Consider the following 15,265-nt stretch of genomic DNA (forward strand, 5'->3'; position numbering starts at 1 on the left):
TACAGAGAAACTTTTGAATAAACTCTGTTTTATTTTGTCAATGTTAAAACGTTGTAAGGGCAATTCTTATTCTCCAGATGAACAACATACTTCATCGTTTCATCTTTAACCTCAAACCCACATCGATCTACTTGGTAAACTTTAAGCTTCATTTCCGCTTCAAACCTGGATACCAAATTCGTCACCACTACTCTTGGTGTAACTAGATGTTCATGTTTTGCAAGCAGTTTATCGGCGTTCAAAAAAATAGTTCATGAATGTCAGTTTAATTTTCTCAAGGGGGAAGATTAATGGCATCTCAAGAGGCATTCTCAACAATTATCTAAGAATAATTCATAAAAAAAAGTCTCAAATAGCTATAGTAGGTTTATAGATTTTTTTGTTATTTAAAAAAAATTATTAATAAAAAACATAAATTAGAAATACTGATAACGACAATTACATAATAATTTTAATTTATTAAAAATATCAATGTAAACGATGACCATGAATCTACTCATAAAAAATTGACTTTTCAAATAATATTATAGAAATGAGAGTTTGAGAGAATAAGTTTAAGGTATTGGTTTGGCTGCATGGATTCTTTGAAGGTCTTACAGCTTACAGGACGAGAGACGGTCGGATTAGGCTTTTCTGACCTGACCAAAACGCTCTTCGTATGCAAAATGGATCGGAGAGGCTTTGTATGACACCTGCTTCTCTGGAGCAATTTGTTGAAGCAGTCAAGAAAACTGTCCTTGCCAACAACAAAAGGGTAAGGATTTGCGGACTAATGTTTCTCTTTTCAGTATGGTTCTTGATTATAATTTGCTCTAATAGAAGTTCTCTAAACGGTGTTATCTTTTTTATTGGGTCGAAGGTTCCTCCCCCGGGTAAAGGAGCTTTGTATATAAGACCTCTGCTTCTAGGTAGTGGTGCTATTCTTGGAGTAGCTCCAGCACCTGAGTACACGTTCCTCATTTACGTGTCTCCCGTTGGAGATTATCATAAGGTGAGTATGTGTGTTCCTCTTTTTTGGATATATAACTCTGCTAAAAAGACTATTTTCAAGATTGAAATGGTTGTCTTTGTGTTTAGGTGAGCTCAGGCTTGAACATGAAAGTTGATCATAACTATCACCTAGCCCATTCAGGTGGAGCGGGTGGTGTCAAGAGCTGCACGAACTGTTCTCCAGTAAGTAAAGAGACACCATAAATACATAATACATGGCAACAAGTTCACTGATTTCTTCTTGGATAAATTTTGAAAGATTGTGAAATCATTGGTAGAAGCAAGGTCTTCAGGTTTCTCTGATGTCTTGTTTCTAGATGCGGTAACTGGCAGAAACATCGAAGAGGCGTCTACATTTAACATCTTCATTAGTAATCAATCATTTTTAGGGGAACATTGTTTCTACTCCACCAACTTGAGGAACCATTTTACCAGGAGTCACAAGAAAAAGCATAAGCGAGCTAGCTCGTGATATTGGTTACCAGGTTCCAACATTCAGTTCACTTAATCATGTAATATTGTATAGACATTTTTGATGAAATCAAGATTCAAGAAATGTTTGACAGGTCCAAGAACGAGATGTTACTGTGGATGAGTTATTAGAGGCAGAAGAAGTGTTATGCACGGGCACTGCAGTGGTCGTTTAAGCTGTTGAAATCGTGACCTTCCATGACAAAAAGTGAGTGATTAATACCAAGACCATTTCATCAAATACAGGACAGGAGAAGAGGCATTGTCTACGAAGCTTCATTCAATGCTGATGCAAATTATCTTTTCTCTTCGTGTTTTCTTTTATGAGACTTGCAATGAAGACCCTCTTATACAATAGGCAGAGTTGGTCACAGTTTGAAGGTCCTATACGATATCGTTCAATTAGGAAGACAAAGGTCGTAGCTGTTTGAATAAAAAGCGAAGGATGCATTTAATATTAAAATTGCAAAAAAAGCATTGACAGCTGTGGGATTTGAACCCACGCCCTTTCGGACCAGAGCCTAAATATGGCGCCTTAGACCACTCGGCCAAACTGTCATTGCTGACTATAAATTCTTGATCTACATTAATCTCATTTTCTCGCACACAACGTGATAGAAGACTTCGATTAATTGCTTCGCTTGCACTAACAGTCTTTCAGTAGATAAGTTATTTTCAGGAATTAAAAAAAAAACGTTAGTTTAAGGATGAACTTGTATATTGTCCTCACCAGGCTGGTCCGTCTAGAGATATCATGGGTTTTTTAGCCACATGGCTGTTTGATCGGGAAACAGTACTAAACGGTGAGACATTTAGTTTTAGATGTGGATTAAGCGGAGACGTCTTATTGATATAGTCGGAAAAGCGTTTAGATTAGGATTTTACCTTTATTCTCTCGCCGTATAGTACCTTCCGGCAAAGCTCTTTGAACTCCGGTTTCCTTTATTTTACCCATCTCCTTTTTTTTTAACCAATTAAACGTTTTTCCAACCACCAATAAAACGTCTCTGCTTAACCCACATCTAAAACCAAACGTCTCACCGTTTCCCGATCAAACAATGGCCGATTCTAAAATTATAAAGTTATAAGCAATTTAATAAAGGAAAAAGTTTGTCATGTTTAGCCATATATATATCTTCAGCATATCTCAATCTATATGCATAATATTAACACTCCATCTGAATCAATATATAATTTTGAATTTTCTGAACTCCAAACGTACACTACATAGACACCTTGAATTTGTGGACCCGCCTCTATATCATATGGTCTTAAAATAGTAAGATATTAGTAATATACTAGTACTAATGTACTATCGCTTCTAAATTATATTTAGTTTTAAACAGATACGACTTTGCCAAAATAAAATTATTCTGTAAAAGTTGCATGTGAGGGACAGACGATTCTACGTACTATGTATTTCTATATAAACAGTAGACCCGCTTGTGTTTGGTTAAAAGGAATGGCCACTAGTTAGACAGATTTTTGGAAGTCTTTTTGCTTATATTCAAAATCTATTACTCAATATGTATATCTCTTCTATTTGTATTGTTTTGAAAAGTTGGGTTATTTTAAGTTCTCTTTTTATCATACATGCATGTTGAGTATATTGCATTTTAAAGGCAGAGTTGTATATCATGAGCAAATGAATCAATATTTGTACAATTTCCTAAACTCCTTAACCTGTAAATAGACACCTAGTATGTGGTGTTTGGCCTTCAAGATCGGCCACTTTAATCATTTGGTCTTAAAATAGTACGAAATTAGGTAACGTCCCATTTTCATATCTTATATATTTAGTTTTTAAAAAAATCGTAGACTTTGATACATAAATTCTATACAAGTTGCATGTGATGGACATATTTTTCTAGTAGGTATACATAAACTAAGACTGGCTTTTTGGTTAAAAACGACTGAACAGTCGTGACTGGCGATTGATTAACATGTAAAACTTGTGTGTACAGTTGCATGTCTCTTGAGAACATTTGGAACCAATTCTCTCAGTTTCTCAAACAGTGCCATCTTGACATTTTCATATTAAGAAATAATTATAATACATTTATGCTCTTATTAATTAATTACATCTATTTAACTAATATTATCTGAGATAAATAAAATTATTTATAAAACCAATGTATTTTGTAATTAATATTAAATTTTATAATAATTATAATTTTTACTGAATTTTTTTAAAATAACACTTTATATTTAACAAGAAAAAGTGTCAAAATGATACTCTTACGAAACAAAGGAAGTACATGTTTCGAGTTAATCCCTCAGATTAGAATATATAAATATTGATAAAACTACTATATTTTATTTAGAATAATATATTAATATTGTTAAAATGGCGCAGCTACTGTTTAATCACATTATGATCTACTTTTAAATGAAATTTTTCATTTTTCTATGATAAAAATCTGTTGTATTTTATAAATCTATATATCCCAATGCTACAAACGTGTGTTTACAAACACATTTACTTATATTGGCTTCATCGATTAGTTTTTCTTAATAATGTTTCATAGCATCTTAATAATGTTTCATAGCCTACATTTCATAGAATCGAAAGCGGTTATACATAAGCAAAATTGTATGAAAATGTGCAAATGAGATGTTCTTTTTATTAAAAAAAAAAACCAAAATTGTGTGAAAGTTATATATATATATATATATATATATATATATATACAATAGTAAAAATATAAGATAATGATATTATAAAACTCATCAATAATAATTATATGATTCCAAATAAAAAATACAAACTATTATATTCGTTTTTAATAATTTATAGAAAAATAATCGAATTGTAATATATTGTGAAAAACTAAAAAAAAAATTTTTAGGAATCAACTAATCAAATTAATTGTTTTTGATATCTAACAAATGATTAATACAATCTCTGAATCTATATATGTAAAAATTCTTATAAAATAAATTATTATGCACAATATAGTAATTTAAACTATGAGTTTTAGTATTTGTATATTATTTTATATCTGATATGTAAAATAAGAAACATATAAAACATGATTTGATTTTTTTTGTTTTTGGGTTTTTGGGTTTTTGAAATGGAAAAACAAGTTTCAGTCCGGAAGCATAAGCTTCCAAAGTCTTGATAAGATGGTTTTCTTGAAGCATTTTGGAATCCAGATCACGAAAGTTTCCATAAGTTTCTCATTTCGCTTTCGAAGTGAAGCTTTTGTGCTATGAAGTTTTTTATTTTTATTTTTAATTGATTACAAGCGTGTATTATCAATTCAGGCTTTTGTACACAATAATTACAGGCGTGTGTTTTCGTAAACTCCGCGGAAAGCACATGCATCTTCCTTCACCTATTGCTTCTAATCTAGCCCTTGACCGTAAGCTTTTTGTTTGTCAACTATAAAGCTTTTAGTCTTTAAAAATATTTTTAAAATGACGGATGGAATTTGTGTACCAAACAAGCGAATGGGATTCCAAGAGTTTGTTTGTTATTGTCCCTATAAAAAGCCAAGTGTTAATTAAGTCATTCTCAAAGCACATCAACCCTCCAAAGCTCGGAACCCCTTCTTGCTCTCGTTGTCATCATCTATCCAAAATGGCTCCTTCTGTGCCCCATTCTTCATCAGTACCTCTTCTCACAAGGTTCGACGCTATCATCATCTTTTTTATAAAACTGAATTCTTTTATATTTCACATAACCTTTCTTTAGTCAAAAGAGTCCTGATTTGAGGTTCCCATGTTCATCTAACAACCCCTTTTCTAGTTATTGAAAACTCTTTTTTTCTGTGGCATTCATTAATACAGTGAAGCAAATGAAAAATATGCGAACGTGAACTGGGAAGAGCTTGGATTCTCTCTGATTCCAACAGATTATATGTATATGTCGAAATGCAAACAAGGAGAGAGCTTTTCAGAAGGAGAGATTGTTCCTTATGGGGACATTCCAATTAGCCCTTGTGCTGGGATTCTCAACTATGGCCAGGTTTTTGTTCTCCCTCAATAAATAATTAAATATAAGAAGTAAACCGTTTAATCAAAGTTAAAACTTTCGTTTTCACATATTTTCCTTATGAATTCGGTTATGTTCATTTTTATCTTATTAAATTCTTCTATAAGCAAAATATTGTAGTGTTAGTGTTCATATAATATTCTTGAGAGAAATCATTTAACTTGATTGGCTTTGTGTAATTTGTAGGGACTATTTGAAGGGCTCAAGGCTTACAGGACTGAAGACGGACGGATCACACTCTTCCGGCCTGACCAAAACGCTTTTCGTATGCAAACTGGTGCAGACAGGCTTTGTATGACATCTCCTTCTTCCGACCAGTTCGTCCAAGCAGTTAAGAAAACTGTGCTTGCCAACAAGAAATGGGTAACTAAGCTCTCTAATTCCATAAAGCCACTTGTTAATATTGATCTTTATATGTAGCTAAAGTGTTTTACGGTTTTTGGGCTATAGGTTCCTCCTCCTGGTAAAGGATCTTTGTATATTAGGCCTCTACTCATAGGTACTGGTGCTGTCCTTGGAATAGCTTCAGCACCTGAATATACATTCCTCATTTACGTATCTCCTGTTGGAAATTACCATACGGTGAGGCTTTTTGTTATTCAAATACTCTGTGTAGCAAACTCCCTCTAACAACTGATCGAATAAATGTTGATCAGTTCGAACAGCTAAATGTTTATCGAATATATGTAAACTAGGTTAAGATCCGCGCGTTGAGCGAAATGAATATATTATATGTTTATAACATATTATGAAATAATAAATATATATTGAATAATTAAAAAGTTATTATCTACTACTTATATAATTAAATTGGTGCGAACATATAAATAAATTTTATAAATCGAAAAAATATTTTTTCTATTTGATATGATATATAATTAAATTTAAATGATAGTAATATATATATGGTATATTTTAATATTAATATTTATTAGGTGATGCTTTTTGCTCATATTTTTTTTATCATTTGTATCTGTTATAGCAAAAAGTCTAAATTAGTGATAACAAAATTTTCACTGTGGGATTAATGGTTTAAGTTATTTATAATATTTTAAAACATTAAGTTGTCCATATTTTTTCAAATTTTTTATCAAAAAAATGTTCAAAGTAAATTTCAAAACTAAAATATTTATGTATTTTTATATGTCATATAGTTTAATTTAAAATGATACATATATTTTTATCTTTTATTTTTGATACTTATTAAATGAGACTTTCAACTTATATTATTTTTTAATTACTTGTATCATTTTATAACAAAAGTTTTAAATCATAGATCACAAAATTTGAATATGAAACTTTTAACAGTTTTAGTAATTTATACTAGTTTTAAAAAAATTTAAATATAATATATAAATAATTTTTAAATTTTTATTATATGGTTACTATGATTGTTTAATTTATTTTAATAGCTTAAAATTAAAAAAAAATATAATTATAATACACACTTATTTTTATCAAATCTTTATTTTTCAAAATCATTAATTGTCATATATACTTTAGCCACATTAGGCAATTTCGTAATCTTATTTAAGGAAATATTGAAGCACATTAATAATGTATTTATTGTGATTTAATAAAAAACTTATTATATATTTATATGCAACAATCTATTTTTCTAAGAATTCTATGAATCATTCTAGTGATGACACGTGGCTACAAAAAAATGTTCCAATGCTTCTCAAATAATATATAGGGGATATTCTTTCCTTTCCATAAAGATGAATGTTTTAGAAAAAAAATGTTTAAAAAAGATACATGTTTAATATTAAACATATTTTTAATGCATTTTCAGTCAATTAATAATCATTAATTGTAAACTTTCAAAAAAATAATTACATTTACTAAATTATTTTTGGTTTAGAATTATAGGAAATAGATAATAAAATAACATGAATTTAATACTCAAATTTAATATATTTTATTAATATGTGTGAAAAATCTAAAATATGCATCATTTTGAAACAAAAATAATATTTTGCAAGAGAATTCAACCCAACATATTTTGAAAATATAACATTCTTCTATTATAGAAAAAAACATTGGAGTCAATATCCATATCTATTTTATAGGACCTCTATTATAGAAGAAAAAATAGAAATAAGTTGGTAAATAGTCTAAGGAACAAAAATGGACTCTAAACATCATCAATAAAGTTATTCTTTTTGTGGAACCATATGCACTATAGGCGGTGCTGACTCTTGCCATGTGCACAAGACACATTTGCACAGAGTCCACTAAAAATTAAGATAAATTTAGTTAGAATTTAGGGTCCAAAGTTGTATAGGGTTCTATTTTGCAAATTACTTTTCTGAAAAGTTAGAACTTGCACAAGGTCCACTCAAAAATTAAGCCGGGCCTGACTATAGGCTATAGCACTTACAAACTGACTGTTAACTTTGTAGGCAAGCTCAGGCTTGAACCTTATAGTCGATCATACGTATCGCCGTGCCCATACTGGTGGAACTGGCGGTGTGAAGAGCTGCACAAATTATTCTCCAGTAAGAAACACCAGAAATAAATACATAAGGCGCCAAGTTATTAATGAAGTGATTCTTTTATTTTCCTCTTTACATATCTAATCAGTTTTCTTTTCTTGCTGAAAAAGGTTGTGAAACCTTTGTTCGAAGCAAAATCATCAGGTTTCTCTGATATCTTGTTCCTGGACGCAGCAACTGGCAGAAACATTGAAGAGGTTTCTACATGTAATATCTTTATTACTAAGGTAAAGAACATTCAAAACTAATATATATATATATATATATATATATATATATATATATATATATAAGTTTCCAACCTTTAGATTATACTTGTGCATAAGCTCATTAGTAATCAACGGTTTTTATAGGGAAATATTGTCTCTACTCCACCAACTTCAGGAACCATTTTACCAGGAATCACAAGGAAAAGCATAAGCGAACTAGCCAGTGATATCGGCTACCAGGTTCCAACTCTTTATATTATATATAATACCTTATCACGTATTCGCGTATTCAAGATTCATGGATTGTTATTTCAAAATGTACCACAGGTTCAAGAACGTGATGTTTCAGTGGAGGAGCTATTAGAGGCAGAAGAAGTTTTCTGCACAGGGACTGCAATGGTCGTCAAAGCTGTTGAAACCGTGACCTTTCATGATAAGAAGTAAATAGTTTTTGATGATATAACTTACAATACCCTTTCATTAGTTCTTCAATCTTTCCAACTCTAGGGTTACTTAATGTTTGATTTTTGTTCATATCTACTTTTGACCGCAGGATAAAATACAGGACAGGAGAAGAAGCATTATCTACCAAGCTTCACTTGATGTTAACCAATATTCAGATGGGCATTGTTGAAGATAAGAAGAGTTGGATGGTGGAGATCAATGGTTGTGATGAATAGATTATCTTGCTAAAAAAAGGTGAAGACAAAGAAAATCAAAATTAAAGAATAAAGAATAAAGAAATCAATCAAAAACAATGAAAAAAATTTAAAAGGAATAAAATTGTAACATTGTTGTTCGAAAAAATATTAGTCTCTATATATAGAGTTCTTGTTTTAAGAGTTTTAAACATTCAATGAGCTGTTACAAAAAAAAAACATTCAATGAGGAAATAACATAGGCCGTAATAAAAGTTTTAAAGTACCTTGTTTTTCATATATCGATGTAATTAGGTTTGACTTGAGTGATGTGCAAGAAATCAGTGGTTTGGTCACTAACGACGATCAACACAAAAATCAAAATGTTATGACAGCTGTGGGATTTGAACCCACGCCCTTTCGGACCAGAGCCTAAATCTGGCGCCTTAGACCACTCGGCCAAACTATCATTTAATGATCATTGACTACTAGTTAATGATTATATTCTTATTATAGTGTCTCCTTTCCCTATCTTCAGTTAACTTAAGTTTAGTTGCAAATGTTTTCAATATGTATATCTACAATTTCAAAACAAATTTAGCATGTGACTCAAACCTCTCGCCGATGCTTATAGCCCCAACATTATATCACCACCACAATTATTATCTGAATTATATTTCAATAGACGAATTATACTAATTAGTAAAATATAACTTTTTTTTATTAGTACAATATAACGATAATGGATAAACAACATGTTCTATAAGTTTTTTTTTTTTGAACTGAATGTTCTATAAGTTTATTGGGATTGTTTTAGTATTTGCCTTTTCCAGATCTCCCTTTACTCGACGATGATTTAAACATATTCAATTCTGGACTTATTGATGAATGTATCTAAGTTTGGCCAATTCAATATTGAGAAGATAGCCCCAAGCATAAACCTAACACGTCCATCTTTCCATATCATGCATATTGATTTTGGAGAATATTGTTTTGAGGCGTCAATGAATAGAGAGAAGTTTCCTGAAAAAGGTAATTAGCTATAATGTTATCCACATATACTTGTTTGCAAGAGTTGTGGGTTTCGAGAATTGATATAAGGATAGACTTTTTATTAGTTAACACCCGAATTAGTACCCAATTTTAGGTTCCGTTCGCCAAAGAATGCTTGTCAAAGCAATGGAAGTTAGTGGCATCGAAGGAAATTTCCGCTCAATATGTGAAAATGTAATGCAAGTTCTCAGAACCAACAAAGGCAGTGTAATAGCAATGATGGAGGCGTTTGTGCACATTTTTGCAGGTGGTGGCCGTTTCTGGTGAGATGGGTCATCTGTACATTTTTAATTGTAATTTTCAACCAAGTTGCATTTGTTTGGATTTAATTCGATAATAAAATACGTTCTTTTTAATGTTAAAATTATATAACTTAATAAAGATGTAGGGTGGTAGAATAATGGATGTGTCACATTCTTTACATTTATATTTTTCATTTGAATTATGTCATTTTCACCTGCTAAAGCATTTTATGAATCAACAAGAAAGAAAGAAGAGAAAGAAGGAACCTCTTATGTATTATATAAATTTATTGAAACATTGATATTATTGTTCATGAAATTCATTCATCATTCAAAAAGATCTTTTATGGACTATTGAATTTCTTGTTTGACTCCTAACTTAAAATATCATAAAATAAATTTTAAAATTTTAAAAGCTTGTGTTGTTTCTTTAATTTAGAAAATATGTATCATTTATTAAGTATGTTTTTAAAATATATTTTTAATTTTTAGAGAGAATACAAGTTTATTTACCTGTGATATACTAGTACATTAGCTAGTATTAACTAAAACTTATTGTTTAAGCTTTTATCCTTTAGCAATTTTGACTTAAAAGGAGAGTACAAGGATAAATTTCGAAATCTTGTGTTGTTTGTTGGTGGAATCTTTAATAAACGTACCCGAAAGTGACAGTATGTATTATTGAAACAAACATGTGATAGATGGTACATTACACATTGGTATCAACTAAATATGAATGATTTTTCTCTTCTATTTTTGGTGACCAAATAATTCGGAGAAAAAGGACGAAACATAAACGAGACGTGGAGTCTCGCGTTACGTTACCAACCTCGTTGCGGCAATTCAGCAGCCACACACCACACATGACATACCCTGAGAGTTTCGGTGCATTTTAGCAAAAGTATGCAGTATTTATGCTAAAATACGCATCGATAGTTAAAGTTGATAACTTTCACCCCCTCTCTCTCACCACCCACCACTTGCTATGAATATTCCGACACATTTCTCCATTTTGTCCGAGAAAAAATCGAATCTCTCCTGTCTGAGTTTGTGTAAGCTTCTCTTGAACATGATCCTTTCCGGGAACTGAAGAGGATAATCGAGTAGTAAAAGAAAAAAAACGAAAGATGGCTTCGTCTCTGGAGATTGTTAGACTTTGTGCTTCTCCTGTATCGATTTCCCGCCACAAATCTCCAGTAAAATTGGAATCTAGAAAAAGGATTTTCAGATTAGCAGATTCTCGAAGTTGGGGTCGTCTTGGTCGATGTGTTAGGGTTCGTTCATCTGCTCTTAACAATGGAGATAACCAGTCAAAAGGTCAGCTCTTTCTAAGATAGGAGTGTTTGTGATTGATTAGCTCTTTAATCTGTGTTTAATCTTTGCTTTAGTATCATAATGGTGTTCATTGAATCTGGAGTTTGATTTTGTCTTTTTGTTGTTGTTGATGATGATGTTTTGTAGGTGAAGAACCACCAGAATCTTTATTTATGAAAGAGTTGAAGAGACGAGGTATGACTCCTACTTCCTTGCTTCAAGACTATGAAGTAGATGTTGACGAGATCAAAACCGGTGGTAAAGACACTAGAAACAGCTCCTCTAAGACGACTGCAACTACTACTCCTCCCTTTGACCAAAGCTTGTTAAACCAGAGGGAGAGATCCTTGGCTTTAAACAGCGAAGGGCTTGAGGTCAGAGATATAGGAATTTACTAGCTCCTTCTCATAATAACTGTCAGAGATTGTGTTTAGTTGGGATCCTTTTCGTTGATTTGTTGTGTGCAGGGATTGATTCCACGTGCTAGGATCTTGCTGACGATCGGAGGGACTTTCTTCTTGGGTTTTTGGCCGTTGATAGTCTTAACCCTTGGCGCCTTCTCTGCCCTTTACCTTGTAAGTTGATAAGGTTCTTTTCTTCATTATCCTTGAATTAACGATTGCAATGAAGAAGAAGAACTAGTGATCATACATTGTGGAGATTAGTCTCTTTAACTATCCCAAACAACTAACTGCTTCTGTCTTCCCCATTGTGTCAATGAGTTTTATGGTTTCTTTTGTAAGTTTTTGTCTCAACTTATGGACTGATTGTGTTGTTTTGTTTGAAAATTGCAAAAGTACTTTGGAGCAGATTTCATTCATGATGGAAGCAGAACTCCGGTTTCACCACCACCTTACATCGATCCATATACTCTCTTGGAGGATGAGAGGATCTCTGGGATCAATCCTCGTCTTAATTAGCACCACAACGTGTTCTCTCTGCTCCACGCAAGTAGTAGTTAAATATATTGTTGCACTAAGTATATATATCTTCTTTTCTCTGTTCCTTACGGTTGTAAAAAATAATAATTTTACTTCTGTATTATTGCACCTTTTGAAAAGGGTTCACCTCATTGTAGAAAAAGTGCCAAACTTTCTCATGAAATCATAACCATAAAAAACATGGCAAACAACCAGACAAGCCACTAAATCAAATATATTTTCATAGTGAGTAAAATTAGATTAAGTTAAATAAAAATTCAACTCAACTTCAAGTTTGAGAATCTTTGTGATGTTTTTTTAACCTAAAATATTTATTTATACCGAGAACGCAACTAAACTAGATACTGATGAGAAAACAGAGAGAGGATTGAAAACACAAATAGAGATGGATAGTAATAACCATAATAGAATTCAAACAACAAGACACCGATATGAGAAAACGCAAACCAAAAGACTCGTCACAAGAGTGTTTCGAGCGCAAACACAGAGGATAACAGAAAACAACACGAAACAATCTTTCTCAGTACTCCTCACCCTCGTCATCCTCATCGTCACCACCTTCAGCCCCAACCTCTTCATAATCCTTCTCCAACGCAGCAAGATCCTCACGAGCCTCCGAGAACTCTCCTTCCTCCATACCCTCACCCACGTACCAGTGAACGAAGGCACGCTTGGCGTACATAAGATCGAACTTGTGATCAATCCTCGAGAACACCTCAGCAACACTTGTAGAGTTGGAGATCATACAAACAGCTCTCTGCACTTTCGCAAGATCACCTCCCGGAACAACAGTCGGTGGCTGGTAGTTGATACCGCACTTGAACCCAGTCGGACACCAGTCAACGAACTGGATCGTGCGCTTGGTCTTGATGGTTCCGACAGCTGCGTTCACGTCTTTGGGGACGACATCACCACGGTACATCAGACAGCAAGCCATGTATTTACCGTGACGTGGGTCACACTTGGCCATCATGGACGCTGGCTCAAAGGCGCTGTTTGTGATCTCAGCAACTGAGAGCTGCTCGTGGAAGGCTTTCTCAGCGGAGATGACTGGAGCGTAGGAGGAAAGCATGAAGTGGATTCTTGGGTACGGGACCAAGTTGGTTTGGAACTCGGTAACATCCACGTTCAAAGCACCATCGAACCTCAAAGAAGCAGTCAAAGATGAGATAACCTGAAACGAAACCACATCAGTAATGAAGCAACATCAATTACTATAATTAGTGTTAAAAGAGTTGTTTGTTATACCTGAGAGACAAGACGGTTGAGGTTGGTGTAAGTAGGCCTCTCAATGCTGAGGGAACGTCTGCAGATGTCATAGATAGCTTCATTGTCGAGGAGGATGGAGACATCAGTGTGCTCCAAGAGCGAGTGAGTAGAGAGGACACTGTTGTAAGGCTCAACAACAGACGTAGAGACCTGAGGAGAAGGGTAAACAGTGAAACCAAGCTTGGACTTTTTCCCGTAGTCCACAGAGAGCCTCTCAAGGAGAAGAGACCCAAGACCAGACCCAGTTCCACCACCAACAGCGTTGAAGACAAGGAAGCCTTGGAGACCAGTACAGTTATCAGCGAGCTTCCTGATACGGTCCAAGCAGAGATCAACAATCTCCTTCCCAACTGAAGCAAAAGATTACAATTACTAAACAGTAGAGAGAGAGAGAGAGAGAGAGATAACAAAAGATGAATCTTAACGAAGGGGATGAGTGTGAATTTACTGGTGTAATGTCCACGGGCGAAGTTGTTGGCAGCGTCTTCTTTACCGCTGATGAGCTGCTCAGGGTGGAAGAGCTGACGGTAAGTACCGGTTCTGACCTCGTCGATCACGGTGGGCTCGAGGTCGACGAAGACAGCACGAGGGACGTGTTTCCCTGCGCCGGTCTCGCTGAAGAAGGTGTTGAAAGCATCGTCACCTCCTCCAACGGTCTTATCACTCGGCATCTGTCCATCAGGCTGTACCAAATCCAGATTCCAAAAACAACATATCAGTAAGTAAACAACATTTTAGAAAAATCGACATCGAATCAACCAATGCCTCTCTCTCGTTCATGGAATACATCAGAATCTCAAATCAGCCACAGATCTAAACAATTAGGTCGAACAGATCTACGAACTCTAAAGCGTAATCAAATACGTCAGATCTAAGGACACCAAATCGACGCAAACAACCGTTTTACAGCTCGGAAACTACTCAATAAAAGATCTAAACCACAGAGCTGACGAGATATTGAAATCAAGCATAGGTCGAACAGATCTACAAATTCCTAAGAGCAATATAAATACGTCAGATCTGATTTAATGGAGGGAGAGGGAGAAGCGAACCTGAATGCCATGTTCGAGGCAGTAGAGCTCCCAGCAGGCGTTTCCGACCTGGATACCAGCTTGACCGATGTGGATCGAGATGCACTCCCTCATTTTCGTTTAGAGATTCGCAGGGAAGACGACGATGAAGAAGAAGATGAGATCGGAGGGCGTGTATGAAGACGCTCTCTCCTGGGAAGTAGATCTGGTTTAATTGATTTTTAGGCCTCACGGATGATGTTATATTTATACGTGAAACCAATCCATCTTTAGGGTAACGGCTCGTATGGGACACGTGTGACGATGTAACTGGGTAACTGCTAACCACGGTTAGATGACAGGGTGTTGTTGCGTGTTTTCTAATTTTGAATTTTGGTTGTTTGGGATAATGACCGTTTCTCTCTCTCTCATTTTGAAATTCAAAATCCCTTTAATTGCGGATAAGAGGAGCTCAACCCGAATTAAACCGGATCAGACCAATATCTACTGTAAACCGAAGCAATAATGAATCGCCACGGCCATTGCTATACCGAGTCTTGCTCGCTTATATGGAATTAATCTCGTGCTCGTGGTGGCCTCTCTCGATTCCCTTGCAGCAATCCAATCAAAGTT

At 34.1% G+C, this 15,265-nt stretch overlaps 4 protein-coding genes and 2 non-coding genes across 7 annotated transcripts; 3 read left to right on the forward strand and 3 right to left on the reverse strand.

Moving 5' to 3' along the window:
* Positions 1–891: 891 nt before the first annotated feature.
* LOC103832897 (branched-chain-amino-acid aminotransferase 6) lies at positions 892–1,919 on the forward strand. The gene is given in 6 exon segments (XM_033276589.1): positions 892–991; positions 1,088–1,173; positions 1,250–1,366; positions 1,368–1,475; positions 1,557–1,670; positions 1,673–1,919. Coding segments are annotated over 5 exon segments (564 nt in total). The 5' UTR covers positions 892–991; positions 1,088–1,095; the 3' UTR covers positions 1,820–1,919.
* A 20-nt stretch (positions 1,920–1,939) lies between these two features.
* Positions 1,940–2,019, reverse strand: TRNAL-UAG. The gene has a single exon. It is a non-coding gene; the product is annotated as a tRNA-Leu (tRNA).
* A 2,415-nt stretch (positions 2,020–4,434) lies between these two features.
* Positions 4,435–9,101, forward strand: LOC103832898 (putative branched-chain-amino-acid aminotransferase 7). Its single transcript, XM_009108994.3, has 9 exons — positions 4,435–5,091; positions 5,254–5,431; positions 5,645–5,821; positions 5,909–6,040; positions 7,864–7,959; positions 8,067–8,183; positions 8,310–8,405; positions 8,493–8,605; positions 8,719–9,101. The coding sequence occupies exons 1-9, from the start codon at positions 4,889–4,891 to the stop codon at positions 8,843–8,845; spliced, it is 1,239 nt and encodes a 412-aa protein (XP_009107242.2). The 5' UTR covers positions 4,435–4,888; the 3' UTR covers positions 8,846–9,101.
* A 91-nt stretch (positions 9,102–9,192) lies between these two features.
* Positions 9,193–9,272, reverse strand: TRNAL-UAG. Its single transcript has one exon. It is a non-coding gene; the product is annotated as a tRNA-Leu (tRNA).
* Positions 9,273–11,051: 1,779 nt separating this feature from the next.
* Positions 11,052–12,484, forward strand: LOC103832899. The gene is made up of 4 exons (XM_009108995.3): positions 11,052–11,415; positions 11,560–11,786; positions 11,880–11,987; positions 12,210–12,484. Exons 1-4 carry the CDS (start codon positions 11,226–11,228, stop codon positions 12,330–12,332), a joined length of 648 nt encoding a protein of 215 aa, XP_009107243.1. The 5' UTR covers positions 11,052–11,225; the 3' UTR covers positions 12,333–12,484.
* Positions 12,485–12,717: 233 nt separating this feature from the next.
* Positions 12,718–14,941, reverse strand: LOC103832901 (tubulin alpha-2 chain). Of its 2 annotated transcripts, XM_009108997.3 has the most exons (5): positions 14,675–14,941; positions 14,071–14,305; positions 13,602–13,972; positions 13,067–13,527; positions 12,718–12,984 (listed from the first exon to the last, which is right to left on the reverse strand). In XM_009108997.3, exons 1-5 carry the CDS (start codon positions 14,765–14,767, stop codon positions 12,765–12,767), a joined length of 1,380 nt encoding a protein of 459 aa, XP_009107245.1. In that variant the 5' UTR covers positions 14,768–14,941; the 3' UTR covers positions 12,718–12,764. The 2 variants fall into 2 exon arrangements, with proteins under 2 accessions (XP_009107245.1, XP_009107244.1); XM_009108996.3 differs by having other exon boundaries at positions 12,719–13,527.
* Positions 14,942–15,265: the final 324 nt, after the last annotated feature.

This window comes from Brassica rapa, chromosome A08, assembly GCF_000309985.2.
Source record: "Brassica rapa cultivar Chiifu-401-42 chromosome A08, CAAS_Brap_v3.01, whole genome shotgun sequence".
NCBI lineage: Eukaryota > Viridiplantae > Streptophyta > Magnoliopsida > Brassicales > Brassicaceae > Brassica > Brassica rapa.